At 45.3% G+C, this 27991-nt stretch overlaps 1 protein-coding gene and 1 pseudogene across 7 annotated transcripts; one reads left to right on the top strand and one right to left on the bottom strand.

Annotated features, from left to right (window-relative positions):
- The first annotated feature begins 176 nt into the window (after nt 1-176).
- On the top strand, nt 177-26500 carry COPS7B (COP9 signalosome subunit 7B). Of its 7 annotated transcripts, none has more exons than XM_067740227.1 (8): nt 178-386; nt 3543-3697; nt 7354-7531; nt 11874-11949; nt 14207-14295; nt 17142-17344; nt 19230-19335; nt 25256-26500. In XM_067740227.1, exons 1-8 carry the CDS (start codon nt 324-326, stop codon nt 25412-25414), a joined length of 1029 nt encoding a protein of 342 aa, XP_067596328.1. In that variant the 5' UTR covers nt 178-323; the 3' UTR covers nt 25415-26500. The 7 variants fall into 7 exon arrangements, with proteins under 7 accessions (XP_067596332.1, XP_067596335.1, XP_067596328.1 ...); XM_067740230.1 differs by lacking the exon at nt 25256-26500 and adding an exon at nt 21245-21359; XM_067740229.1 differs by lacking the exon at nt 19230-19335.
- On the bottom strand, nt 8981-9386 carry LOC137225941 (large ribosomal subunit protein eL28 pseudogene; annotated as a pseudogene).
- Nucleotides 26501-27991: the final 1491 nt, after the last annotated feature.

The raw sequence follows: 27991 nt of genomic DNA, 5'->3' as shown, positions 1-27991 counted from the left end.
AGATCTGCAGACGCTCGCTTCGAGCCCGCTCCTGCCGCTGGGCACAGTAGGGCTCTGAGATAACGGCAGGTTGCCCTGTGCGATGTGGCGGAGACTACACTTCCCAGAATTCCAGGGGAGAGCCCGGGGGACCACAGATCCCAACACGCAACAGAAAGCCCAGGGACTACAAATCCCAGCATCCCCTGCACTCAATTCCTCTGTAACTTAGATTCCAGTGTGCCGCGCAATGCGCGCAAGTTCATAAACCTGCTTGTAGGTTTCGTGGTTTCTGAATCCCTAGACTTGAAACCAGGCGGGAAGATCCTCTTCAGCCTCAAAAGATGACAGCCCACAGAGAGGTAACTTCTATTTGCATGGAACTCAGAAATCTCCTGCAAATCATGGTAAGGACGAAACAACAAACACAAACACTCATTAAATTATGAAAGATAATATAACAAATGACTCCTTCAAGTCGTACTTGTTCGTTGGCCTGGGGCGCCGTTTAGGTGTTTTGCAGGGGTTTCTGGTGTGCTCCTGCGTTGGACTGAGAGAGATATCGATTGTATACTCAGAATATCAGTACAGTTAGACTTCAGAGAATTTGCTAATCCAACCCCTGTTATTTTTATATATGAAGAAACTGAGGCCCAGAGAGGCAAAGAGATTGTTGAGGGATCACAGCAAGTTGGGGCAGAGTTAGAATTCGGCTCTAAGTCTCCTGCAGTCTGGGCTTTTTCCACTACACTAGGGTGATGATATTTTTAGCAGCATGGCTATGCGATCTTACTCTCCTTGGTGAAGTCTTCCCATCACCGTTGAAACACCCAGAGGTGTTGTCTGCCATTTTCAGTAAACAATGTTGCCTGCCATTCCAGTAAACAACAACAACTTTTGGCCACCATCAAGCCATCAACCACTGAAGCCACCCTTGAAGATGGGCCCAGAGGGGAATTCAGGATGGAGAAAAACAGGATACTTGCCCCAGATAATTAAGATGCATATCTAAGGAATAATTTCAATGAGCTCAGACACTTGCATCTTCCCATACATAGAAAAGCACTAAAATCATTTATTTGAGATCTCTGTTTTTTGTTGATTAGCACTAATCTTTTGGTGTTGAATTACATATTTTCTTTTCAGCAAAAAGTCCTTTGTATCCTGGTTCCTCTGTTACCTCTTCGGAGCAGTTCCTCAGAGCTATCTGAGAGGCTGTCTCCTGGGCTATAGTCCTCAGTAAGGTCCCCAAATAAAACATAACTCACAACTTTTAGGTTGTGCATTTTTCTTCAGTCGACATTAGGTAAACATTTATTTGGTGGCTTTCCTGCAAGTGAAGGAGTGCAATGTTTGTTTATCCACAGTCTAGGTAAGACTTGGTATTTTGATTTGTTCTTTTTTACTCAAGGTGACATTTAATACGATTTCAGAAACTAGGTAAAATTGTATCTTAAGGTTTCCTTGGAGATCTGCTATCTCTTTTCCTAGGCCTTCCTTCCTCTTCCTGTACCCCTTTCGCCTATCTGGGCACCCACCCAAGTTTTCCTTCCATGTAATTCAACAAACACCTTTTTCAGCTTTTGTTATTTGCCAGACTCTCTGTTGGTAGAAGGTGAAAGGCATGGTCACTGCCACAAGCAAGATAACCATCTAGTTAGGGAAAAAAAGAGACTCCACTGAAATTCAAGATGAACTGTGATGAATGGCACAAAAGAAAGGACATTAGAATGCTACAGAGGCCCCCATGGAAAGATATATTTCAGCTGGCAAAACTTGATGGAGGAGGTGGCATGGGTAGGATATTTTTCTGTGTTAAAAAGTTTTATCTGTAAATTTTTTTTGTTAATGAAGTGTAACACATACAGCAAGAGCACAGTTTTGGCATATGTATACACCTGTCACCAACCCCCAAATCCAGATACTGAACATTTCCAGCACCCTTCCCAGGGTGCCCCTGTCCAGTTAGTGCTGCATCCTTCCATCCTGATAACCACTCTTCTGACTTCTATTACCATAGATCAATTTTGCTATTCTTGACTTTCATTTAAATGTAATCATACAGTAAGTGCAATATGAGTCTGGCCTTTTTCCTTCATCAATATTTTTGTGAGATTCATCCATGTTGTATGTAGCAGTAGCTTTTTTTTTTTTTAATTGCTAAGTAGTATTCCATTGTATGTGTGTAGCACCATTTACCTTCTCTAGTGTTCATGGGTATTTTGGTTTTCATTTACCAGTTTCTGGCTTTTATTAACGAAGCTGCAGTGAACATTCTTAAATGTTTCTTTTTGTGGATTCATGCATTTATTTCTAGGAGAGGAGTTGCTGGCTTGTGTGGACGGCATACGATCAGCAATAGTAGATATTGCCAGTTTTCCAAAATGTTTGTACCAATTTTCACCTTCACCAGCAACATAAGAGAGTTCTAGTTGACTCTTACCCTTGGCAATAGAGGGTGGTGTCAGTTTTTAAAATATTAGCCATTTTGGCTAAATGTGGTATCTCGTTATAATTTTCATTTACATTGTCTTTGGTGTTGAGCCCTTGTCATATGCTTGTTGGCTACTTGATGTCCTCTTTTGTGAAGTGCCTGTTCAGGTCTTTTGCCCACTTTCTTAATTGGGCTAATTCTTATCGATTTGTTGTCCTTTATATAGTCTGGATATGGAGTTCCTTGTCCGATACATGCTTTGTAGATATCTTCTCCAAGTCTGTGGCTTGCCTCTTAGTCTTGTACTGGTGTCTTCTGAGAAGAAAAGTTCTTCATTTTAGTCAAGTGCCGTAGTTCAGTGCTTCCTTTTTATGATTAGTGCTTTTTGCATTGTTTAAATCTTTGCCTACATGGTTGGTGGAATTTGAACAGAGAAATATGAGGGAAGAGCACTGCGAAGAGGAAGAGAGAGCAAGTTTGAGCATAGGCCCTGGTGTCAGAGAGGAAAGATGTGAGTCCTGTTAGGCCGGGAAGGCATGGAGTTTGGGCTCTAATGAGGTGGGGCGAGACAAAGCTGGATAGGTAGGAGGGAGGCATACTGAGAAGGGCCTTAACTGCAACCTTGGAGTCTGGACATTATTCTGGAGGCTGGAGAGGCACAGCTGGAATATTTATGAACTTAAACAGAACTTAGTTGTTCTCCTTCCACCACTGACTTTGCTCCTTCTCCTCTGCAGCCCTGTCCTCTAACACCACCTCCAGACAGCTCTGGCCTCCCCAGCCAGAATCCTGGGGGGTATCTTCCTTTTCTATCCCTGCATTCAACTGGTCACCAGGTCTGATAGGTTCTGAGGTGTCTAAATGTCTCCAACAATGTCCCTTCTATTTCATGCCCAGCTGCAGCTACCTTTGTTCAAGATCTCACAATCTCTTAACTGGAATACATCAGTCACCTCAAGGATTTCCCAGCCTCCAGTTCTGTCCACATCCAATACATTCCTATAGCAGCTAGTGTCCAAAATGGCAATTATCCAGACCCCTCCACAGCTTAAAAACCCTAAATAGCTCCCCAGTGCCCTTAAGGTAAAACAAACAAACAAACTCTAAAAGAGTTTGCTCTTTCTTCCAGGCTCAACTCAAGCCTCATTTCCTCCAGAAGGCTTCCTTAAACCACTCTCCAGGACACAGCCAGGAGAGCCTTATCTGTACCCCTGGGGCTCCTTGTGGCATCATCTGTCCTAGCCAGATGGACCTGTCTCTCCCAGGAACCTTGAGCTCTCCCAGGTAGGAACTTTGCTGTATTTAGATTTTTACTGAGTATAGGGCTGTGCATGTGGTTTCCAAGAACCTTGATGACCTGACTGCAGCTCTGTAGCCCTCATTTCTTACCCTTGAACCCTGGGTTCCAGTCACTGTGGGTTTCTTCTCTGCATTAGTGTATGCTGCACAGTGCAGGCCTCTGTGACTATGGTCACTGCCCTCTTTTCTTCCCCTTTTTGCCCATAAGATGCCCACTTTCTCTTCCTCAACACATTCTCTTCTGTGCTTCCGAAGTATTGTCATCTCTCTCTCATAGCACTTAACACATTGAAGCTTTTTGAGGGCAAGAACCTTGTCTTATCTTCATATAAACTTCTAGAACATAATATGTGCTAAAGAAAATTTTAAAATAAATGAATGCGTTGGTGCTCGGCTCCTTTGTATCTGTCTAATTTCTGCACTCGAATGCACGAAAGGTAAATAGGGTTTTTTTCCTCATCTTCAAGACCTGAAAGTCTGTGGTGTATACTTTAAAGGAACCAGCCTAAGTGTTCAGTTACATGGCATTCTTATCCATCTTCCAGGGGAGTTGGTAAGTACCAAATGCAACGCCACGGATGACATTTTGGTCACAGAACCATTGTTGGCTCAACCCATCTTCTGCTTATTTTAAAATATTTTCTGAATAAAGATGAAGAGCATGGTCTTTGGCTTCAGATAGCCTGGGTTTCAAAGCAGACTTTTTTTTAAAAATTATTTTTGGCTGAGTTGGGTCTTGGTTGCTGCGCGTGGATTTTCTCTAGCTGCAGCGAGCAGGGGCTTCGTTGTGGTGCGCGGGCTTCTCATTGCGGTGGCTTCTTTTGTTGTGGAGCACCGGCTCTAGGTGTGCGGGCTTCAGTAGTTGTGGCACGTGGGCTCAGCCGTGGTGGCTGGCAGGCTCTAGAGCGCAGGCTCAGTAGTTGTGGCACATGGGATTAGTTGCTCTGCGGCATGTGGTCTCTTTCCGGACCGGGGCTCGAACCCATGTGCCCTGAATTGGCAGGCGGATTCTTAACCACCGCGCCACCAGGGAAGCCCTCAAAGCAGACTTTCATACTTACCGGCTTTTGGATTTTTTAAATCATTAATTAATTAATTAATGGCTGTGTTGGGTCTATGTTGCTGCGCGAGGGCTTTCTCTAGTTGCGGCGAGCAGGGGCTATTCTTTGCGGTGCGCGGGCTTCTCATTGTGGTGCCTTTTCTTGTTGTGGAGCACAGGCTGTTGGTGCACAGCCTTCAGTAGTTGTGGCATGCAGTCTCAGTAGTTGTGGCTCACGGGCTTAGTTACTCCATGATCTGTGGGACCTTTCCGGACCAGGGTTTGAACCTGTGTCCCCTGCATGGGCAGGTAGATTCTTAACCACTGCGCCACCAGGGAAGTCCCTGGCTTTTGGATTTTTAGGCTTAGTTATGTCACCTGAAAAATGGGAATAATATGACAGGCCGAGAGTTATTATGAGAATTCAGTGAGACAATGTACAGCACCTGGCACATGGAAAAACGCTCAGTAAACGGTAGTTATTAGGCTTAGTATGTCTCTGTACCCCGAGGGTAGCCACAGTCGCCCTACGGAACTTCTGAGGGTAAAGCTCGGCCAAAGAGGATGGATTTAGGGCCCAGGATGGTGATGGCGATGGTTGGGGGGGCCAAGTACTGCCTAGGCTATATTCCTCTCCTCAGGGCCCCCACCCTGTCCTGGGCTACAGCCCAGCTCGGGACCCACTTTCCCCGGCCGGGGCCGCCCTGGAGATCTGAGGCTGCAAACGCGGCGGGGGAACCTAGTGTGGGCGGAACTCGAGTGCAGCGGCGGGAGGCTTCCGGGGGAGCCGCAAGGGCAACGGGTCGGCGGAGGCAGAAAAGCGTCGGACGCCGGGCCGATCATGGACGCTTGACAACCTGCGGGCAGGCGCCGGGAGGCCAAGCCAGCGACCGAGAGGACGGAGAGGCGGCGAGGACAGGTAGGGGCCGGCGAGAGGGTGGGGCCCGGCGTGCCAGATTCGTCTGGGCCGTCAGGCTTAGCGCCAGCCGTGGGAAAAACCCTCAGCCACACCGCCCCGCCCCCGCTCCGGGGAACGCGATCCGCGGCTCATCACCCTGCACCCGCGGCTCTGCTTGGAACACGCCACCCGCCCTGAAGTACACCCCAGTCCTCGACTCTCAGCATCCGCACCGCGATTGCTCTCGCTTCCCCACCCGTAAAGGCTGCTCCTTTGCCCCTCTGCCGTCCATCAAAATAGCACCTCCCCCTAGGACGGGAATTCATCTCCCCTGAGTTCCTAGCCGCCTCCTCGGGCTCTCCCACTCCAGAAGACAGCGATTATCGGCGCCTCCTCATCTCTTTGCCCCCGCGGACTTTGCTCCTTAGGCCGAGGTTTTTTTGAGGGACCGAAGTTATGTCCGTTTTTCTACCCCTTCTCCATCTCCACGCCCTGTCATTCAATGTCTTCGCACGTGTCCACTTGGAAGCGAGGTTTTGTTTTTCCTCTCCTAACCATCACCTTCCCCCGACATCTCCTTCCTACCCTCTCCCCTCAGTTTCCCCTTCCCTCAGCAACCTTTATTCCCTAGCACTTCATTTTTGCCGCTTCCGACAAGACCTCCTTAGGTAATCCTGGATGAAGCGACGTACTTGCTTTTGTAGTACTGTGAAAGGGCTGCCACTCTTGGTGCCTGCCTCCAGAGGAAAACTTAGTTTCTCACGAAGCTAACCTTTTTTGATTTATTGTCTTTTTCACTGTACTATACTTCTTCATTTTGTCACACTGCCCAGTATATTATCATTTTTGGAGGAGTAATCTTTTCTCATGGAGAACTCCTGTAGAATAGATACGCAGTGTGTGTGTTCACACACCCAGCTTGTAGTAAGTAGATTATACAGTTGAGGGACCCTCCTGTCCTAATGTCTTCAGGGTGGCAATAGTATATCTTCATTGTTTTCTCAAATCTTTTTATTGTTTTCTTGAGATTTTATACAAATTCTGAAGTCGTGTTTGGTAAAATGTCACATATCAGTAGGAGGCCAAATAAAGGGATTTTCCTCATGGACTTACACAGCATGTATGTGTGTATTTTCTTAGTTTGAATATGTTGCTGCTTATCTTTCTAGATGATTTCCCCCTTCTTCTATCTGATCAATGACTTATTTGATAAATGGGCCATCTTTCTTGTCTGCTTTTTGTCTTTCCTTATCTGCATCTGGCTATAGGTGGGATTCTAATGACACACCGAAGCTGTAACTGATTGCTTTTGCTTACATTTGCTGCGTCTGTGTTTTGGCAAGATTCTCTGCTTCTTAACCAGAGTCTAAAAATGAGGTAGATATAAGACACCTACTGAGATACTCCTGTGTGTTTCTTGAGGTCCTGGTTAGGTTTAAGGGCTTAGAAGGTGCTGCCTTTGGCAAAGGGCCAGATGGAATGAAATGGCTTTTACTAAATGTATTTTAAACCTCAGAATAAGGACAAAATCCCTTTAACTCCCAGTTAAACGCTACCCATCTCACAAAATGAGATCTGGACTGAGGAGCTGTTTTTTCCTTTTTGAATACTGTAAAATTAAAGTATTCTGATGTCTAATCCAGCATTAAATAGGCATAGACTTTGCAAAGGAGAAGGAAGAATGAAATACTTTTCTTCGGACAGATCTCAAGACCAGAGAATGGCAGGCGAACAGAAACCCTCAAGTAACCTCCTGGAACAGTTTATCTTACTAGCCAAAGGTACCAGTGGCTCAGCCCTCACTGCTCTCATAAGCCAAGTTTTGGAGGCTCCTGGAGTATATGTCTTCGGAGAACTGCTGGAGCTGGCCAATGTGCAGGAGGTAAGAGCAGTTTCTAAACAATTTTTCTGTCTTCTTTGTTCTCAACCTTCCTGTGATTCTCCAGGTTTCCAAGGAATTTCCATGCTGAAGCATTGTGGACCCATGAGATATCCTTTTGAGGAATTGGTGAGGCAGGGGAAGAGAGCAAGGATAATGTCCTGGGCTCCTTCTGGTCAATATTTTCATCTGAATTTGGGGCAAATTTTGATTGGGTTGCTAGTAATTCGAAAGATAGGGGAAAAAATCCAACTGAACCTGATGAATTAGAAAAGTAGAGTATAAGCATGGACTGATGTTTAACAGGGGTAGTTTCAGTCATTCTTAGGGACAAAAAACCTCCGGTGCAAATATAGACATTGAAAATTGGTCAGATACATACATAGCAGAAAATTTTTGTTATCGAACATGAGATGGGCATGAATAAAGAATATATTGTTGGGCTTCCCTGGAGGCGCAGTGGTTAAGAATCCGTCTGCCAGTGCAGGGGACATGGGTTCGAGTCCTGGTCCAGGAAGATCCCACATGTCACAGAGCAACTAAGCCTGTGCGCCACAACTACTGAGCCTGCGCTCTAGAGCCCACGAGCTACAACTACTGAGCCCGCGTGCCACAGTTACTGAAGCCGGCAAGCCTAGAGTCCGTGCTCTGCAACAAGAGAAGCCACCTCAACGAGAAGCCTGTGCACTGCAATGAAGAGTAGCCCCTGCTCGCCACAACTAGAGAAAGGCTGTGCGCAGCAACTAAGACCCAAAGCAGCCAAAAATAAATACATTTATTTTAAAAAAAGAATGTATTGTTCCTGTGAAAAGGGCAGTGTTGTGCTGAAGAAGGTGTGTAAAAAAGATATGACAGGGCTTCCCTGGTGGTGCAGTGGTTGAGAATCTGCCTGCCAATGCAGGGAACATGGGTTCGAGCTCTGGTCTGGGAAGATCCCACATGCCGCGGAGCAACTAGGCCCGTGAGCTGCAACTACTGAGCCTGCACGTCTGGAGCCTGTGCTCTGCAACAAGAGAGGCAGCGATAGTGAGAGGCCCGTGCACCGCGATGAAGAGTGGCCCCCGCTCGCCGCAACTAGAGAAAGCCCTCGCACAGAAATGAAGACCCAACACAGCCAAAAATAAAAAAAATAAAAAAAGATTCCACATCTTCCCCCAACGTTGGCCAAAAAAAAAAAAAAAAAGATATGACATGAAAAGCTGGGAAGTAGTCCTTTTTGCTTTGTTTGCTTGTTTGATGTTGTTATTAAAACCTTGGGTATCACTTTTGGTTGTTGTGCCTTAAAAATGAGAAGATCTGGTGAAGAGTAACCAGGTGGAACAGACATGTAAAGCAACCTATACTTTTTCAACCTTTACTTCCCATTTTGGATATTTTTATATTTATTGATTGATACTTTTATATTGATTGATCGAAAAGTCTGGTGACATCTTCTTACTTTGGAGGATGTGCTCAGGAGCTCTTGGTAGGGTGCGTTGGCTTCCTCTTCACCATCACAGCTTCTTCCTGGCTGACCAGGGTGGTGCCTGCTCTGCTGACGGCCACCATGTGCAGATCTGGGCAGTACTTGTTCTTGTGGATCATGTGCGCGATGCTACTGAGTGTCGCCCAGGCATTCTTCTTGATGGTGGTCCACACATATGGGGTGGCTGACTTTTGCTGGCCAGATCTTCTCTTCATGACACTAGGACACCTTTGCCATTGGCTGCTGGCTGCATGCCTGTAGCCCTGCTGTGAATCAGCCCGTTGTAGCAGAAGGAGTATGGGTCTTCACGTTACTGGACTTGCTGCTGTACCTCTGCTTATTCCTCTTGGTTAGTAAACTTGAGCAGTTCCCCATGATCATCCATTGCAGGTGTGTGGAGTGGCATCATTTCCTCTCCCTGCAATAGCTGGAAACAGGAAGACCTAGTTTTATTTATTTATTTTTTTTTTTGCGGTACGCGGGCCTCTCACTGTTGTGGCCTCTCCCGTTGCGGAGCACAGGCTCCGGACGCGCAGGCTCAGCGGCCATGGCTCACGGGCCCAGCCGCTTCGCGGCTCCTCCCGGACCGGGGCACAAAGCCGCGTCCCCTGCATCAGCAGGTGGACTCTCAACCACTGCGCCACCAGGGGAGCACCTAGTTTTATTTTTTAATTGTAAATTTTTGTTTAATGTCAGCCTGTCTTGCTAGATTGTAAGCTCCGTGACGGTAAGATCTATTGTGCTCACCATTGTTTTCCTTAGAGCTTATTATGTAGCCTGACACACAGTAGACTTTCAGTAAAAATTTAATTACCAGAGATAGAAAAGGAATCCTGTGAGGGAAATTTAAGAAAACTGAGTTTTTTTTTTAATAGGCTTTATTTCTTTAGAGCAGTTTTAGATTCACAGCAAAGTTGAGAGGAAGTTACAGACAGTTCTAATATACCTTGTGCTCTCATACATGAACAGCCTGCCACCAGTGTGGAACTACACTGGCACGTCATTGTCACCCAAAGACCATAGTTTACATTAGGGATCACATTTGGTGTTTTATAGTCTATGGGTTTAGACAAATGTATAATGACATGTCCCATTACAGTATCATACAGAGTATTTGACTGCCCTGAAAGTCCTCTGTTCTGCCTCTTCATCCCTTCCTCCCCTCTAATCCCTGGCCACTGATCTTTTTACTTCTTCCAGAATGTTGTGTAGTTGGAATCATACATATGGAGCCTTTTCAGAGTGGCTTCTTTCACTTAGTAATATTGCATTTAAATTTCCTCCCTGCTCTTTCATGGCTTGGTAGCTCATCATTTTTCAAAAGAAGAGATGACCAAAGGGTAGTGTGTTTCTTCAAGTTTGTGAAAAGCCTGAATGAATATGCCAGGTGGTTGTTTCATATGGAAGTTTGGGTAAGAGGAGATGGATGAAAATTAAAGCCAGAAAGACCTTGTTGACTTAGGCCAGTGGGAGAAATTTTGGAGTGTCTGCTTTAGAGAAAATAGTCTTTTATGGCTAGTTTTGTAATCGTCTGTCTGAAAAGTGGGGGCTAGATTTGATGGTCTCTTCCACTTATGATTCAGGGCCTCAGGAGATTCTCGGTAACCTGAGACAGTAGGCTGGGGTATTCAGATGCTAGAGTTCTCGTTGGAGTGCTTAGCAAATCACCCTTATCTTCCCATAGTTTGTTTTTTTCCATATGTGAGCTGGGAATAAACTAGCTGCCTTTCAGTGGTCAGAAATTACAGACATAGTTTTTGGAAGCTTTTTTTAAAAGATGGTTAAAATCAAGTGGTATTGTTGGTGTCCACAGAATACCACTTGGTTCCTGTTTAGACTTTATTGAGTTTGGTAAATTGGAAGAGTAACAGGTACATATTTGTGAGTAAGGGAAACACCCAGTTACGGTAACTGGCAGCAGAGCAGAGTAGAGCAGTTCCTGGCAGAACAGTATCTCTTTCGTTTTTCTTCTACAGATAGCTCTTTGCCATTAGCATTAGCGAGGAATAAGTAATTCTAATGAAAACTTTTATTTGGGGCTGGTATCCTGGTTTCCTGTCGCAGCTGGGCTGTTCTGTCACGCCTTATGCTGTGCTAATCTCCAGCATTCACAGTCCACATGTAGTCCTGAAGCTTGGAGCCAACCCTACACTTTTTTCAGTTTGGATTGATAGTGGCTTGTGCTGTACCCGCCAAGCTGGTATATTGACAAGACTGCTCCAGTCTTTTTTTTTTTTAACTTATTTATTTGATTTATTTTTGGCTGTGTTGGGTCTTTGTTGCTGTGCACGGGCTTTCCCTAGTTGTGGAGAGCGAGGGCTACTGTTCGTTGCAGTGCGCGGGCTTCTCATTGCAGTTGCTTCTCTTGTTGTGGAGCACAGGCTCTAGGCGCGTGGGCTCAGTAGTTGTTGTGCATGGGTTCTAGAGCGCAGGCTCAGTAGTTTTGGCGCACAGGCTTAGTGCTCCACCGCATGTGGGATCTTCCCGGACCAGGAGTTGAACCCGTGTCCCCTGCATTGGCAGGCGGATTCTTAACCACTGCGCCACCAGGGAAGTCCCTCCAGTCTGTTTTGATGGCAGGGGAATCCTGAGCAAACCTGAACTGCTCCCAGTGCTTACTGCTTTGTGTGTGTGTGCGTCTGTGTGACAAAAGTAGCTCCTGGGCATGCTCTGTGCAGTATAAAGCATGTATTCCTCAGAGAGAAAAATTAAACTTGGGGCCTTATTTATTTTTTCCCAAAGACTCAAAGAGTTGGGAGGGACCTCAGGGACCAAGCAATAAAACGGTCAGAACTGTGGCATGTGATCACCTGCCCTCTTCTTGAACACTGCAGTGATTGGTAGCTCGGTCTGTGAACTGCTGTTTTTTTTCCTCCTCAGCTTGCAGAAGGAGGTAATGCTGCTTATTTGCAGTTGCTGAATCTGTTTGCCTATGGAACATACCCAGATTACATAGGTGAGTTGGTTAAGATCCTCCAAAGACTTTTCTTAATTTTGTTGCTCTGTCTGGATATGTTGCCTTCATGAGGGTCACTGAGGTCTGGGATATAAAACATGGGGTGGTATCTTCCTAACCTGGCTGTTTCTCATTTTACTGTGCTCTGTAAGTGACCTCGCATGAGGACTTTCGTTCCCGCCTTTTATTTCCTAGTGGGTAAATGGGACTATGTTTATGCTCATCCATAAATATAGCCCTTGTTTATTTTCCAGATGAGATTCTTGAGGACTGGTGTTTGTAGAACACTTGGAGTGTTGTGAAATGTCAGAATACTTTGTAAAGTATTTAAGCGTTGTAAATATTATCTAAATACTATCATCATATTGAAGAAAGTTTGGAAAACAGGGAAAAAAGTCACTTGTACTCCTATTAAACTGCTGTTAGCATTATGGTGCTGGACTTTTCTTCCTTGTGCTTGTGCTTTCTGATATGTAGGTGTAAGTAGATTATGTGTACCATTTTATATCTTGCTTTATTCACGTATTTCATAGGCATTTATCCACGTTTTAAGTCTTGTAGTCATTTTTAATATTCCATAATCGAATACTCCATAATCTACTTACCCCATTCTCTTTTGTAGATCATTTGAGTCATTGTATTGATAAATTAGAATCTTAAATATCAGGAATGAGGTGCATGAATGTCCAGACACTAACTTACCTTCCACCCAAGCCATTTTTGTCTGGCTTCCCTAGTTTATTTTAGTGATAATGATATAGGCCTGGCAGTTTCTTTTAGTGGTGTGACTCAGGGTCTTCTCTACTATGTCCTCGACTTCCCCTTTTTTCTCATTTTCTTTCTCCATGGTCACTTCTACTTACTCGGTGCTGCTGCCAGACTGGACAGTTTGCCACTTGCCAGCTTTTTCTGACCTTCACTTTGTTCCAGTGTGTGTATCCTTTGTTTCCATCCTCACTAAAGAGCAGCATTTTACAGACTCTAGAACCAGGATTCTTGCATTATATTCTGTGTCCACTTCAATAGTTGTGTGTTCTTTGGTAAATTAAATGGTCTTCTGTACCTCAGTCTCCTTATCTGTAAAATGGGAGTAATAAAAAGGTCCACAATCCCTTATCTGCACTTCTTGGGCTAGATGTTTCATAATTTAGAATTTTGGGGACTTTAAAAAGGTAATATGATGCATATACTTTTTTATGTAACACCCTTGAGAGGTGTGGGCAGCACCGGTAGTCAAACACATTCACAGTTTTGCAGCAAAACAAATGAATATTCACAACAAGTGGGATAAAAAGCCTAACTCAATTTAGGTCATGATTTGCCACCAAATGAATTTCAGCACCGTGCTCAAGGGAGCAAAAGCAGTGTGGATTTACCTTTTTGGAATCCAGCATTATGGATAAGGAATTGAAGACATTTGGAATCTGTCTTGTGGGGCTGTTGTGAGGACTAACTGGATGTGTGTGTGTATGAACGGATCTGTGTGTGCACTTACACTAAGTAAAGCTTGCCATATACGTTGCCTTGGCTGGTGCCATTGCTGTTGCTATTATTGTTATTGCTAAAGTTTTGCCTGTCCTTCAAGGATCATCTCATAGTCCACCTTTCTTTCTTTTTGTCTCCTGTACCTCCCCAGTTCCCCAGTGTGACTGCACTCAGTTGCACTTTCTCTTTTTTCTCTCCCCCTCTCTCTGTTTCCCTTTCTGCCTCTCCCCCACCTCCTCACCCTCTTGTTCTCTTCTGGTAGTTTGTACCTTTCTTCTGGTAGTTCTCTTGCATTTGTAGCTGTTGAAACATTGGATGGTAAGACTGAGGACAAGTTCAGGGCGATTGAGTTGCACAACTCTGGGTGGTAGTTGGTGCTCCTGGAGTTGCGGAGTGTAGCAGCCCTGACAAGCCCCGTCTGTTCCCCTTGCATCACTTAAGACAGTGCATTGGACATAACAGACGCTCAGTGAAGACATGTTGAAAATAGTACTCCAGTAAGAGAATTGTCATGCCGTTTTGTGCACTCATGCCCGGCTTCTTAGGAGACTAAGCTTCTTGTGTGTAGAGATTCAGTTTTGTCTTCTTTGGTAGCACATGGTATTTCAGAGAAGATGGGAGGTGCTTATGGAACATTTGCCTAGTGAATAAGTGCAGAGTCATGACAGTGATTCAATAGCAGGTTTGATGTGGGGAGTTGGTGTGCTTATTCCATGAAGAAATCCTAATTTTATTTTGTGTCTTGATTTTTGTGGTGGGTGGGACTGAGCAGCCAACAAGGAGAGCCTGCCAGAACTGAGCACAGCTCAGCAGAACAAGCTGAAACACCTTACCATCGTGAGCTTGGCGTCAAGGATGAAGGTACGATCCAAACCCTTTCCTGTCTTCCTCCTTACCTCGAGGCAGGTGTCACGTTGGCATCAGTGTGGGAACTCCCATCTACACACAGTTGAGTTGCATCATAAATGCATAAAATTTGCCTGGCAAAGGACAAAAGAGAAAAAGATAACAGTTAAAATAGTGTAGATAATTACTCACCATTCCATTTAGGAAAAGTATGCCCAGGAGTGATTGTGAATCAGCAGGTCTCAGTTCTGGCATGCCGTGGTACCCCACGTGCTGTGAGCATTTTGCCATGCTTAAAGGAGACTGCTGTTTCAAGATACAGATTTTTCAAACAGCAAGGCATCTCAAGGCAAGTTAACTGCTTCAGCTGTTGCTCAGTGCACAGTGAACTGTTCCTGTGCTGGAGGAAAAACTTGCTATGTTGAACTTACTGAGAGATAGATTTTTTTTTTTTTTTTTTTTTTTTAGATTTTTTAATATGCTGCCTTCCTCTGGGGATTTTCAAGGTTAATTATAGTAATTGGAATTTTTGCCTTCTGTGCTAACTTCTGACCCTAACCTTCTGTAAGATACCACTCCACTATATCTCTGAGTTCTTCTTTTTAGAAGATGTGCAACCAGCTGCTTATAGCCATTAACAAAGAAGATCCAGGTTTGATTAATTTATAGTTGATTTTTGGCTCTCTGCCCAATCCCAGCCTAAATGTCTATAAAGTTTTGGGGGGCTGTGCCTTTGAAAAAGTTTGCTTTTTGCATTTCCCCTCTGTGATTGAGCTGGAGAGATGTATATTTGTTCTTGGATTGCTGTTTCACGTGCTAAAATTATTTTATCTGGCCTAATCACAAATTTCGGATTCTCAGCTGGGCACTTCAGGTGGGAGGCCTATTTTGTTAGGAAATGAGGACCTGAATTTTTTTTTGTCCTGATCATGAACTTCTCAAGTGTAGCAAAGAGTAGGAGCGACTTTTTCCCTCGTTTCTGCAACCTGTCATTCTTTTTTTTTTAACATCTTTATTGGAGTATAATTGCTTTACAATGGTGTGTTAGTTTCTGCTGTACAACAAAGTGAATCAGCTATACATATACTTATATCCCCATATCTCCTCCCTCTTGCGTCTCCCTCCCACCCTGCGTATCCCATGCCTCTAGGTGGTCACAAAGCACCGAGCTGATCTTGCTATGCGGCTGCTTCCCACTAGCTATCTGTTTTACATTTGGTAGTGTGTATATTTCCATGCCACTTCCTCACTTCGTCCCAGCTTACCCTTCCCCCTCCCTGTGTCCTCAAGTGTCCATTCTCTACCTCTGCATCTTTATTCCTGTCCTGCCCCTAGGTTCTTCAGAACCTTTTTTTTTTTTTTTTTTAGATTCCATACATATGTGTTAGCATATGGTATTTGTTTTTCTCTTTCTTACTTACTTCACTCTGTATGACAGTCTCTAGGTCCATCCACCTCACTACAAATAACTCAATTTCGTTTCTTTTTATGGCTGAATAATATTCCATTGTATATATGTGCCACGTTTTCTTTATCCACTCATCTGTCGCTGGACACTTAGGTTGCTTCCATGTCCTAGCTGTTGTAAATAGAGCTGCAGTGAACATTGTGGTACATGACTCTTTTTGAATTATGGTTTTCTCAGGGTATATGCCCAGTAGTGGGATTGCTGGGTTGTGTGGTAGTTCTATTTTTAGTTTTTTAAGGAACCTCCATACTGTTCTCCACAGTGGCTGTATCAATTTACATTCCCACCAACAGTGCAAGAGTGTTCCCTTTTCTCCAAACCCTCTCCAGCATTTATTGTTTGTAGATTCTTTGATGATGGCCATTCTGACTGGTGTGAGGTGATACCTCATTGTAGTTTTGATTTGCATTTCTCTAACGATTAGTGATGTTGAGCATCCTTTCATGTGTTTGTTTGCAATCTCTATATCTTCTTTGGAGAAATGTCTATTTAGGTCTTCTGCCCATTTTTGGATTGGGTTGTTTGTTTTTTTGCTCTTGAGCTGCATGAGCTGCTTGTATAATTTGGAGATTAATCCTTTGTCCAACCTGTCATTCTAAGCCCCTGTACCAACCCTGGATTTCAGACCTTTAGTCATAGAAAAACCCCCAGGTATGTTTGCCCTCTTCTCCTCATACATCTTCCTCCTGTTTCTGCAGATTTGATTGCTGTGTTAATTTTCAAACTAATAGTGATGTGTCATAGGATTTACAGAAAACTGGTATTTAGATATCCAGTTGTCTTGGAGTCATGCAGAATGTCGGTACAGTCCATTACAGGACTACTGTTGGGGAATTGACATTGGTTGTCAGAGACCAAGAAAACATGTAAACTTCAGGATGACCTCTGAGCTTGCAGTATCCACTGGTCACCTGTAGGTGGGTGCATTAGACTGTAAGATTTTTAATTGTGCTCTGCTGGGCAAGCAGCCAGTTTGTGGGTCCAGTGTCTGAGATTCTTTGGAGTTTTTTTTGATGATCTGGCGTCTTATACAAATTCTGCCAGCTTCCAAAAGGCAGCAGAGTGCCACATTCTGAGGATATCCCTTTTTCCTCTAGAAAGAGTCTTTGGGATCTCTAAGAGTGTGCTTCAGAGCATGAAAGCTGGAAGCTGAGCAAAGTCCAGGAGGCAGGGGATGGAGGAGAACGCATTCCTAGATGCTGTGGGTCTTGTTTGGATCCCACGGGTCTCACAGCTCATTTATCCATCTCTTGTTGCCATAGATGTTAATAATTACCACTAGACTGCATTTCCCAAAGCCCTGAGGCATATGTTGGCTATCTGAGTAATAACCTGAATTTTCTTTAATGTTTACCAATGGTTTTTGTAAACATCACATGTACCTTATCTATAGTGTATCCCCTACTCCGTGCTGCTGAAGGACCTGGAGATGCGGAATCTCCGGGAACTGGAAGACCTCATCATCGAGGCTGTCTACACTGATATCATCCAGGGCAAGCTGGATCAGCGAAACCAGCTGCTAGAAGTGGATTTCTGCATTGGCCGTGACATCCGAAAGAAAGATATCAATAATATTGTCAAGACCTTGCATGAATGGTGAGGCTCAAAGAAGGAGGTGCCCCCCTCTTTAGGGAGGGGATACCTAGCATGCCCTCTACGCCTCTGTTTGGGGAAATGTGGTCTCCAGGTATCAGCTGGGGCTGCCTGGGAGCTGGGGCCTTGGGACAGCAAGCTAGGGAGTGGGGCTGCATTTGTGACTACAGCTGTGTGGCAGTAGGAATCACTTCAGGCTTCCTAGTGCCATGGTTGTAAAATAGTTCTTGTCCTGTGCAGTTGGGGGCTGTTTAGTAGCAGGCTGTAAAATGCCCAGAGTTGGCAGGTGGAGCCTCTGAAGCCTCGCTGTGTGACACTGATCCTGTGCTTTGCAGACTCACCCTCAGTGTTTGACCAAGCTTGGGAATTAGTGTTGGTAAGATTCTTTGGATAAGAGAACCAAGTTCGGCATCAGTAACATTGGGCTAGTGTTTGTAAAACATTGTGAAGGATATTAAAGACAAGGAATGGGTTATTCTAAGTTGGAACACAGACTCATATACTGAATATTTGATAACCATATTCCGGTATATAAAAGGAAGTGGAACATTTGCATGTACTCCATTTTAATGGAATTTGATGTTCGCAAGAGCTGTTGCACGTTCTACATGGATTTGTCATGGTGTGATTCAAGGCTGAGTTGTGAAGGAGGGCCAGGGTGAGAGTATAATTGGAGGTGAGGAGAGTGTGTTCCCAGGCGGCACATGGCACGTCGGAGGCCATGAAGCAGAGTAGGCAGACTTTGTGCAGAGGGCTGGGGTTCATTTTGTCTTTAAACAGACTGACTCTCTGGCTTAGCCTCTAGGGGTGTGTATCCAGGGATGTACAGACTGACTCTCTGGCTTAGCCTCTAGGGGTGTGTATCCAGGGATGTACAGCCCAGCTTTGACCCTCTGGGGGTCCACAGCCCCTTAAGTTTCCCTCACTTCAGCTACTGTTGGATCCCCAGGCATGTACTTGCCCACCCTTTACCCCAGGTTCTGTCCCAAGTGTGACTCCAGACCCCTTCCCTTTACAACATCTGACACAAGCAGTAACTTTCAAAAGATTTTAAAACGGTGAAGTCAGACTAAATGGGAAATAAACTTAGAAAACACCCCTAACATGAAAATGGTCTGGCATACAAAATCTAGGTTTCCAGTCCCACTAAAGTTGGCTGTCTTTTTCCGTTTTTGAGATGACTGACACCGTCTTTCACCTCCATAGTCTGACTTCAACGTGTTTGCATCCAGAGGGCCTATTCTAGCCCCCATTCCAGGATGTTTACTCGTATGAATTCCTACAACTTGTTTTTATGCATTGGAGTTAGATTTGAAACAAAATTGGTATGTAGAGCGGCACCGCAAATACACAGAATGTTCCCAACTGTTGACTCTAAAGTGGAGGGTATGTGGCTATTTATTGTACTATACCTTCAACTTTTTTTTTAATGTATTTAAAATTTCAAAATAAAAAGTGGGGAAAATGATATAATGAGGAGGGGGTGGCAGTTGGGAAGTAACACACTTCTGAGAAAAAGGGCAATCTTCAAAATAGGATGCTTTTAGAAAATAAATTTTTCTATTGAGAAAACTGATTAATCAGTGCCATCTGTGAAGTCCCTCCTAATTCCTTTAATTGCACAGTCCGTGAAGCTTTCCCATGGGATACAAAGGTTGGAAATTAAAGCTGTATTCTAAGAAACCACCCCACATCCTCCATGTTTGTTTCCATATGCCCTATGTTATGTATTCAGAAACACCTGTCTTTTGGAAGGAGTGAAGGGGCAAGAGCGCTGGCAGACGGAGTGTTACAGGAAGTCTCTAAGGAATCGGGGAGGGAGATTTGGGAGGCTGCAGGACAACTACCAGGCTTTTCTGGGGCTCAGGGCTGGTTATCTCTTATATAGGTGCGATGGCTGCGAGGCAGTCCTGCTGGGCATCGAGCAGCAAGTTCTGAGAGCCAACCAGTACAAGGAAAACCACAGCCGAACTCAGCAGCAGGTAGAGGCCGAGGTGAGGAAGAGAACGCCTGTCCCCACTCCAGGGTATCCCTGTTTGTCCCTTGTCTTGTGATCTTGGCGTAGATGAAACAGCACTCACTCGCTCGTGGGCACTGGGTGAGGTGCTGGGGTAGAGGCGAGTGTGACCCAGGCCCTCCTCTTGGTGCTGTCCGTCTCGTTTCTGATTCCTGGTCACCAGAGCGTGAGCGGGCTCGGGGAGCGGAATGTTGTAATTCCTCAGTTTACACGCACTTTGCAGCTGTAGAGCAAAAGAAACGAGTTTGGGGATGGGTCTTAAAGATGGATGGAGGGATGGTGGTTACCAGGCGGGGCAGAGGGCGGGGTGCGGCTGGGCTGGGGCACATGGAGCTTCAAGGCCCCGGTGCTGCTCTGCCTCTTAGGTTGTGTGGTGGGTGCACAGTGTTCATTGTATTCTTCTCTAATCTGTATGTGTATGTTGTAACCATTTAAAATGCATGATATGTTTCATCTTGAAAAAAGAAAAAAGGGAAAAGATTTGGTGGATGAAATGCAGGTGAAGATAAAAGTGTGTGATTGTGGTGTTAGATGCCTGGTTGTTCAGGACATTTTTAGCCTCTGGGAGAGACGCAGGCTCCAGCCCTTGAGTTAGTGGGTGTTTGTCTGCCTATAGCCTGGACACCTGTGGCGCCATCTCCCAATTTGTTTGGAGCCCTGAAGACCAGAATTTTAGCACTGAAAGTCCTTTTCTAGCTTGATGGAGCTTGAAGCATTAATGGTATTTAATGAATTTTAGAAGTCAGGTATCCTAGAGTGTAGCAGAATGGGACCCAGAGTTACAGCTAAGGAACATAAGAAATAAGTAGTTGTGCCTTTCTAAGGGGGATTTGTAAAATTTGAAGATTTCCCCTGCTCTGTTATATGTACTCCTTGAAAATAAAACCTGGTCTTTGTAAGCCCAGCTCCTTGTCCCATGCCTAATGAGCACATAATAGGTGCTCAAATGAGTGTTTATATTTCAGGCACACCCTATAGGTGTCAGTGGACTGCTGAACTCTGCTTCCATGAACTAGAGTGCATTTATTTCAGATACACACATCCCTGTATATATATGCATATCTACGCTGTGAATGTTCCATCCACTGTAAATTTTTAACTCTACTTCTAGCCAAAGAAGTGTGAACTATATTTAATTTAGCATTAGTCAAAGACAGATGCAATTAGGAAAGTAAGCCTGCAGCTTCTCTAATAAGCTCTGTGATCCCCCTCTTGAATATTTTGCTCTCTTCTCTGACCTGGGATTGATGTCTGAGCAAAGTAGGACAGTATTCACTGATTCTTCCCTGTACATCAGACCCTGGAAACAGTAGATTTGGAGGCGAAATGCCCACCTGACCTGGGATAGCCTGAAACACTCTTAAACCTGGTTGGTGGCACAGGAGGAGGAGTCTGATCGCTACTGGCTGCCCCATTGTGCTCGGACTGTTGCTAATTGTGTGGCAGGTGGTGGGCTTGACTGTGGTCATTTGCAAAACTGAATGATACTAGTTTTAGAATTTTGAATGGCTCAAGTTTATTTCCAGAAAAAATGGCATCTGATGAAAGAAGGCACTGCCTAATGTTGAGGCACGACCAATACGTAGACAACAGTGTGGGCTCCTTAGGTTATGGTTATTAAATGAGAGCCAGCACACATGGATTAGCTCGCGGCGGCCCACTGCTGGAAAACACAGCTGGCAGAGCCTGATGCTGCCACCAGGTGGCAGTAAAGATTTGATTAAGTTTGAGAGAGAGAAATTTGAGGAAACCTCCAAGGTCACCTCCACTACCAATTAAAACAGTTTACTAATTTAATAATCTTCTAGGAAATCTAGAACAGACAGGTATGAGAAGAGTGGGAGTGTGGTCAAAGCCCAGAGCCTTGACAATTTTTCCATTCACAGATGCATGATCTGGCTACTATGTGAGGGATGCTGACCGTCCCCCAGCTGAAGGCACATGGAAGGTGCTCACTAAGTATTTGTTGACTTGAAAATAAAACAGATCTACCACAAACACAGCTGTAATTCTGTCCTATTCTGCTTGTATTTATGCTTCCGTTACTCTTGACTTAACTTTTTTTTTTTTTTTTTTTGCGGTACCCGGGCCTCTCCCTGTTGTGGCCTCTCCCGTTGCGGAGCACAGGCTCCGGACGCGCAGGCTCAGCGGCCATGGCTCACGGGCCCAGCTGCTCCGCGGCATGTGGGATCTTCCCAGACCGGGGCATGAACCCCTGTCCCCTGCATCGGCAGGCGGACTCTCAACCACTGCGCCACCAGGGAAGCCCTTGACTTAACTTTTATAGTCATTTTCTCAACTGAGTTGATCTTTTCTTTACTTGTCCTTAAGTTAGATTGCTTGTTCCCAGAGGGGAAATCTTGACGTTTTCCTCCCAAAATCTTATAACAGCAGCTATCTTCTGTTGAGTATTAGCTTTAAGAAGAGTCTTCCCTCTTAACGAAGTCAGCCCTGTCACAAACTGCCTAAGAATACTCTCTCCTTTTAGTTTTTCACAGAAATAGCGCATAATTAGTTACAATTCCAGCATACCTGGAGGAGATAGAACAATAACATTATGAGCTGTGTCATTACCTCTGAGCAAATACCCTGGAGGGGAGGTAATGATCACCTCCACAAAGCACCTCCTCATTTACATTTGATTTTGGAGTGTATTTTTCTTTATATTTCAGTGTGCTTATAAGTCTGATGTTCTCTGGAATGTCAATCTGTAGTTCTTGCTGCATTCACAAAATAGGCTGTGTTCCAGTCAGGTAGGTAATAGAGCATAATTGGACAAAGTAAGCCCTGTTTTTCTTTATGTAGAAAATGCCCCAGGAGTTAAGTTAGTGACAGATCTTGAGCCTGTTGGCTGTGTGGTGCGCCAAGAGTGTGCTTCTCTCCATCTCCCCGTTCTTCTTTTCTATGTAACCCTTTCCCCACTGTGCACTCTACTTCTGTTGTCTCCCTTTGCTCTGCCCCATAGCTCAAAGAGGTTTTCCTACCCTAAGACTCTCTTCTTTCTCCTTTTGCCTGAATATTTAACGTCTCTGGTAGAACTAGGCTGTGATTTTGTTAGCAGGCGCAGTCCCACCTGAAAACTCCTGAGGCCCATGATTTGAGGGGCTTGACAAACTCTAGGTCATCTGGGGTAATGGGATGGGGATGGCCTGCAAGCCAGACTACTCAAGGAAGAAAATTAGAAGGATCAGGGGCATTTAGGCCAAAGAAGACAAGTCTGCGGGATACTAGTCGTCGTTTAAAGGGCGGCTCTGTGCAAGAGCAGTTAGACTTCTCAGGATTGTTTCTTGAAGCTGAGATGGGCTTAACTGGTGGACCTACATGAGTGGCCACTCTTGGGTCCCGGAAGGAGCTATCTGCAGGTAGACCTGCACAGCTATTACAAAAAGCTAGTTGACTCTTAACTCCCCTTCAACTATGAGAGTCTGTTATTGGCTTGGCAGTCCACTTTGTGAGTTCCCTGTGTTTAAAATGCTAACAGTCAAACTGATTGAGCATGACATATCCATAATAGGGCCCCTGTGAGCCATGTCATCCCCCCCATCCAGGCTGAGGCCTTGTTTAAGATAAAGGGCCTCATTTCCTAGGCTAAGAGACACTTGCCCAAGAAGCCCTCTTTTTCCCTATGGCATGTTTACCTGACTGTGGAGGATTCAACTTTGTCAGTACGTAGTCTTACTGGAAGCTAGATGTGAACTCCTGAAACACAGAGGAGACACAGCACACAGGATGCCGCCATCCGAGAGTGAGAGGGCGCTGCCAGGCAATATAGGTTGAGGGGAGGCTAGTGGTCAGGACGGGTTTGTGGAAGAGGTAGGGTCAGAGGTGGCTAGCGAAGGAGGAGGCTTGCCCAGGCTGGAATAACAGGGTGCAGGAAAGGCAACAAGGCAGAAGAAATGACTGCTTCCGGGTGTGAGGCCGGGGACTAGCGTGGCTCGAGTGGAGGGCACATGTTGTGGAAGGGAAGGAAGGTACAGGGTCTTGAGTGGCGTGTCAGAAGTGCAGAACAAACCAGATTTTTCCTTGGGGTAAGTCTCATTTCTTTTTCTGGCTTACCAGGGTCACTGAGCACCTGAAATAATAGCTTACTGGGAGATAGTTTCTATAAGAAAAAGCTGCTTGAGGAGGTAAATAGGCATTTGAATGAATGCTTAGAAAACATATCAAACTGGACAAACCTTGTTATTTTATAAAGCAGTGATAACGGAGAAATCACATTTCTTAACCTTTCCCCCAAGGCCATCAGAATACACTGAAGTGAAACAAAAACAAATATCTTTTATTTATTTATTTAAAAATTTTATTTGTTTATTTTTGGCTGCGTTGGGTCTTCGTTGCTGCATGCGGGCTTTCTCTAGTTGAGGTGAGCAGGGGCTACTCTTTGTTGTGGTGCGCGGGCTTCTCATTGCGGTGGCTTCTTGATGCGGAGCATGGGCTCTAGGCGTGTGGGCTTCAGTAGTTGTGGCTCACGGGCTCTAGAGTGGAGGCTCAGTAGTTGTGGCGCACGGGCTTAGTTGCTCCGCGTCATGTGGGATCTTCCCGGACCAGGGCTCAAACCTGTGTCCCCTGCCTTGGCAGGCAGATTTTTTAAATTTTTTTTAAATTTAAAAAATTTTTTAATTTTTAAATTTTTTGCGGTACGTGGGCCTCTCACTGTTGTGGCCTCTTCCCTTGCGGAGCACAGGCTCCGGACGTGCAGGCTCAGCGGCCACGGCTCACGGGCCCAGCCACTCCGCGGCATGTGGGATCTTCCTGGACCGGGGCACGAACCCGTGTCCCCTACATCGGCAAGCAGACTCTCAACCACTGCGCCACCAGGGAAGCCCTGGCAGGCAGATTCTTAACCACTGCACCACCAGGGAAGCTCTGGCAGGCAGATTCTTAACCACTGCACCACCAGGGAAGTCCCCGCCTTTACTTTCTTACCGACAAACATACACCTCACTCTGCATGCACCAATACACCTCAGCTAGCTGAAGGGCAAAGGCATGAACAATCCATTAGAATTGGTGTTGGGGAATGTGTGTAAATACGGGCACAGGAGTACACGATTGGTAGAAGGACAAGTTGGTACAATCATTTTTCAGAAGGCAGTATGGCAATCATTACTAAAGTAAAATGTGTAAACCCTTTGATGTGGAAAGCTCAATTCTAGGAATATGTCCTCCACAGGTGTTCACAAAAGTATGCAAAGGTAAACATGGGGGGCTGTTCACAGGAGCACCATACATAAGTGAAAAACAAACTGGGAACTAATTAAAAAATGGTAGAACATTCATCCTAGAGCAGTACACAGATATTGCATAGGATATGCTTAGGAGTTGCTTAAATATTTCGGAGCCTTTCTGTTAATCGAAGAAAGGAATGCTGAAAACAGTACTGTGGTCGCATTTTTCTTTTACTACATTTTTTGTCATTTGTCACTTAGTTGGCTGAAGTTTATCCTCTAGTTGCTTATTCAAGAAGGGCTCGTGGGAATTCGGGAATTGTATTCCCAAAGTTCTGGTGAAAATATCTGTGGTTTCATATGTGAACAGTAATGAGCTGAGTATAGCATCTTGTGTCACCCTTTGTTTTTCTATGGCCATTTTAACCAGTGCTTTCTTTCACTTGCTGTGTTGTACCTTTTTGCCAAATGGTCCACTACCACTTGGCTTATTCCCCATTTTCAACCAAGAAAGCATTAGTTCCACTTTTTTGCTTGACTCATTTCCATGTATCTTCCATGAGCAGCCCCTGCTTGTTTCTCCTCATCTGAGTTTCTGAAGATAATCTCAGATTTTCTTGCAGAGGATTCTGGCTTCTTCCCTTGAGTGGCCCCCCTTATAGCGAGAACAAGTTGCAGTGAGTTTCTGGAGCTTACAAGCTGACCACACCAATTCTGTGTCTCCCTCCAGGTTACCAACATCAAGAAGACACTCAAAGCTACTGCGTCCTCCTCAGCTCAGGAGATGGAGCAACAGTTGGCTGAACGAGAGTGTCCCCCCCATGCTGAGCAGAGGCAGCCCACTAAGAAGATGTCCAAAGTGAAAGGTCTGGTCTCCAGCCGCCACTAGGGCCGGCTGGGGCAGCTGGCACTCACCAGGCCTGGGTCAGGTGGGGAGGGGACACCAAGGGCCTATTTCCTCCCCTCTCTACCTTCCATGAGTTCCAGACCTGCCCATCCCCTCACCAGCGCCTCCCCCCACATTGGTACTGTTCCAGAAGAACCGTTAACTCCCTTCCCTCTCCCACTCCCTCTTCCCCAGTTGCTCCCTTCAGACTCAGGGGCTCCACGGATGCCATCCCAACAGGGCCAGACACTGCCCAGCTTCCCTCCAGGAGGTTCTTGTCTCTGTCTAAGGGCTTGTATCCCTCCCAGTTTTTCTTTTGCTTCGTGTCATTTTGTCAGGCTGGTCATAAGCTGGAAGCAGCTTTAACTGGCCCACAGGGATGACTGCGAAGGAGGCCCCTCTCTGAGTGACGGGAGGCACTCCTTCTCCAGCCCCATGTGCCACAGTGCCCACCATGGTGCAGGCGCTCTAGCCAGGTATCAGAATGCTTTGTTTTCCCTCTCCTGCCTTATCCCTTGTTGGCAGCTCAGATCAGGCCATGGAGGGATGTGATGCTGGGCTATGTTTACTAAACCTGCGGGTTTTCAGCCTCTTACGCCCAGCTCCAGTCTCTCATTAGTTGGGAGCACCAGGCTGATTAACCTCTGGAATTTGAGCACCCGTAGGGGTCGCTGCGGGTCTGCTGGGTGGCAGAAGTTTCTTCCGGCTTGGTGTTCTCCGCTGGCCTCGCTCCCTGCTGCCTCTGACTACTCAGACTGGTTTTTGGTGTCAAGGCCCCGGCTGCCCACTGGGGCTGTCTGCCAACACTTGTTCTCCCGAGATCTTTAATTCTTCCCGGCTGCATCCGTGGTGGGGATGGTGGTGTTGAGGCCCCTCTATCTGGTGAAGGATCTGTTGCTGCTTCTGTTTCTTTCTTCCCACCCTCCCTGGCTGGTGACCCAGAGCCCTCTGATGATGGCATTCTCCTGGCAAGAGAAAAGGACTTGACTAGCCTTTCTGAACTTGAACAGTTTCAGGTTATATTTTAATTTTTTTTTTTTTTTTTTTGTACAGGTTCTGATTCTAATACATTTCAACATGCTTTTTTCCCCCCTCGTGTCAATATTTGTTATAGACTAATCGCCGGGGAGTTTCACCTGGTTGGAGGGTGGGGTGTGTGTATGTGTGCGTGTGGTGGTGTTTTTTTTTTTTTTTTAAGGGGAGGTGGAGGTCCTGGACTGATATTAAAGAGAGAAAAAGCACATTTTAGAAAACAAAATAAAAGTAGATTTAATGTATGTGACTGTGGAATGTGAGGTTGCATAGCTGGTAGATCTTGAGGGGCTAGAATTAGGGTGGTTCAGGGAAAATGTGATACTGTTTCAGTGCCATGGTTAAAAAATGGATTTCTCCTTTTTCCAAAATGTCCAACAGCTGCCTACCATTGATCAAATGTTAACAAAATACTCTTGTTTCCCTTTTTATGATTTATGTCCCCATATAACATTATGCCCAGCTGGAGGGTTTAATTCCCAAAGTATGTTTCATGAAACCCTTTGATAGATGCTCTGTGGAAAAGGGGTTCTGTTGTTAAATAAATTCGGCACATCCTGCATCCCATATCCTCACTGGAAATTCATTGTTAAGGTCTCAAAGAAGGCCTGGGGGAGGAAGCCTGTTCCCAACACTGATTTCACCACCAAATCCTTTTTTGGTAATATTTAGTGGAACACATTTTGGGGAAATTTTTGGAAACGTATTTCTCAAAAACACCTCCCAGCCTTATAGGTTTTTCCAGCTATTCTTTCCAGACAAAACAGTCACTCTCACTCTTGCAAGTGGTCTTCCATCCTTATCTTTCCCACTGGGGAGTGGACTAGGTAGGAAGCGTGACTCACTTGTATGAAATGTGTGACCACTAGTTGTTTGACTGCCCCAGGCCCTAGGAAGCTCTAGGTTCACCTTCTCCATGGGTCTGCTGTTCCTTAAAAAAGAGTAATGACAGTAATAAGAACAACATTCATAAAGTGCTCTACAGAATGTCTTCATCTACAATAAGTCATTGAATCCCTTCCACCAAACAATCTCCTGAGGTTGGTAAGGGTAAGTATTGTTACAGTCATCCTCACTTTGCATGTGAGAAGTACCCTGGTGTTCAGTGGTAAAACGAAGCCTCCTGGATCTCCTTACTTATATGCCCTGCCGTCTTCTCTGTGTTGCATTCTGATTTAGAGTTTGCTCCCCAGACTGACCCTTGGTACCCTTCTAGCTGCTTATTCCTCTGAGGGCTCATCTTGCTCTTAACTGACACCCAACACATCGCAGCCTCTGCTTCCCAAACCCACCCAGCCCCTTTATATGGAAGCAGAGAGTGTGGCAGTGGGGCTCCAGGAATTGTGGGAACAGCTGGAATGTTCTTTGCTTGTCGGACTCTGGTAGGAGGCTAGGCCTCCGAGCTCTGCAGTTTCCCGTCTAGTATGCTTGGGTCTGAAATGTGCATAGGTGTTTGACATAAAAATACAGTGTTCAGAAGAGGTGTCCTCAGCAACAGGGAAGCATCTTAGGTCAGGAGGGAGACACTGCAGTATGAACAGTTCGCTT

The sequence above is a fragment of the Pseudorca crassidens genome, chromosome 6 (assembly GCF_039906515.1).
Source record: "Pseudorca crassidens isolate mPseCra1 chromosome 6, mPseCra1.hap1, whole genome shotgun sequence".
Classification (NCBI taxonomy): domain Eukaryota; kingdom Metazoa; phylum Chordata; class Mammalia; order Artiodactyla; family Delphinidae; genus Pseudorca; species Pseudorca crassidens.
This window is presented reverse-complemented; position numbering and strand designations above follow the sequence as displayed.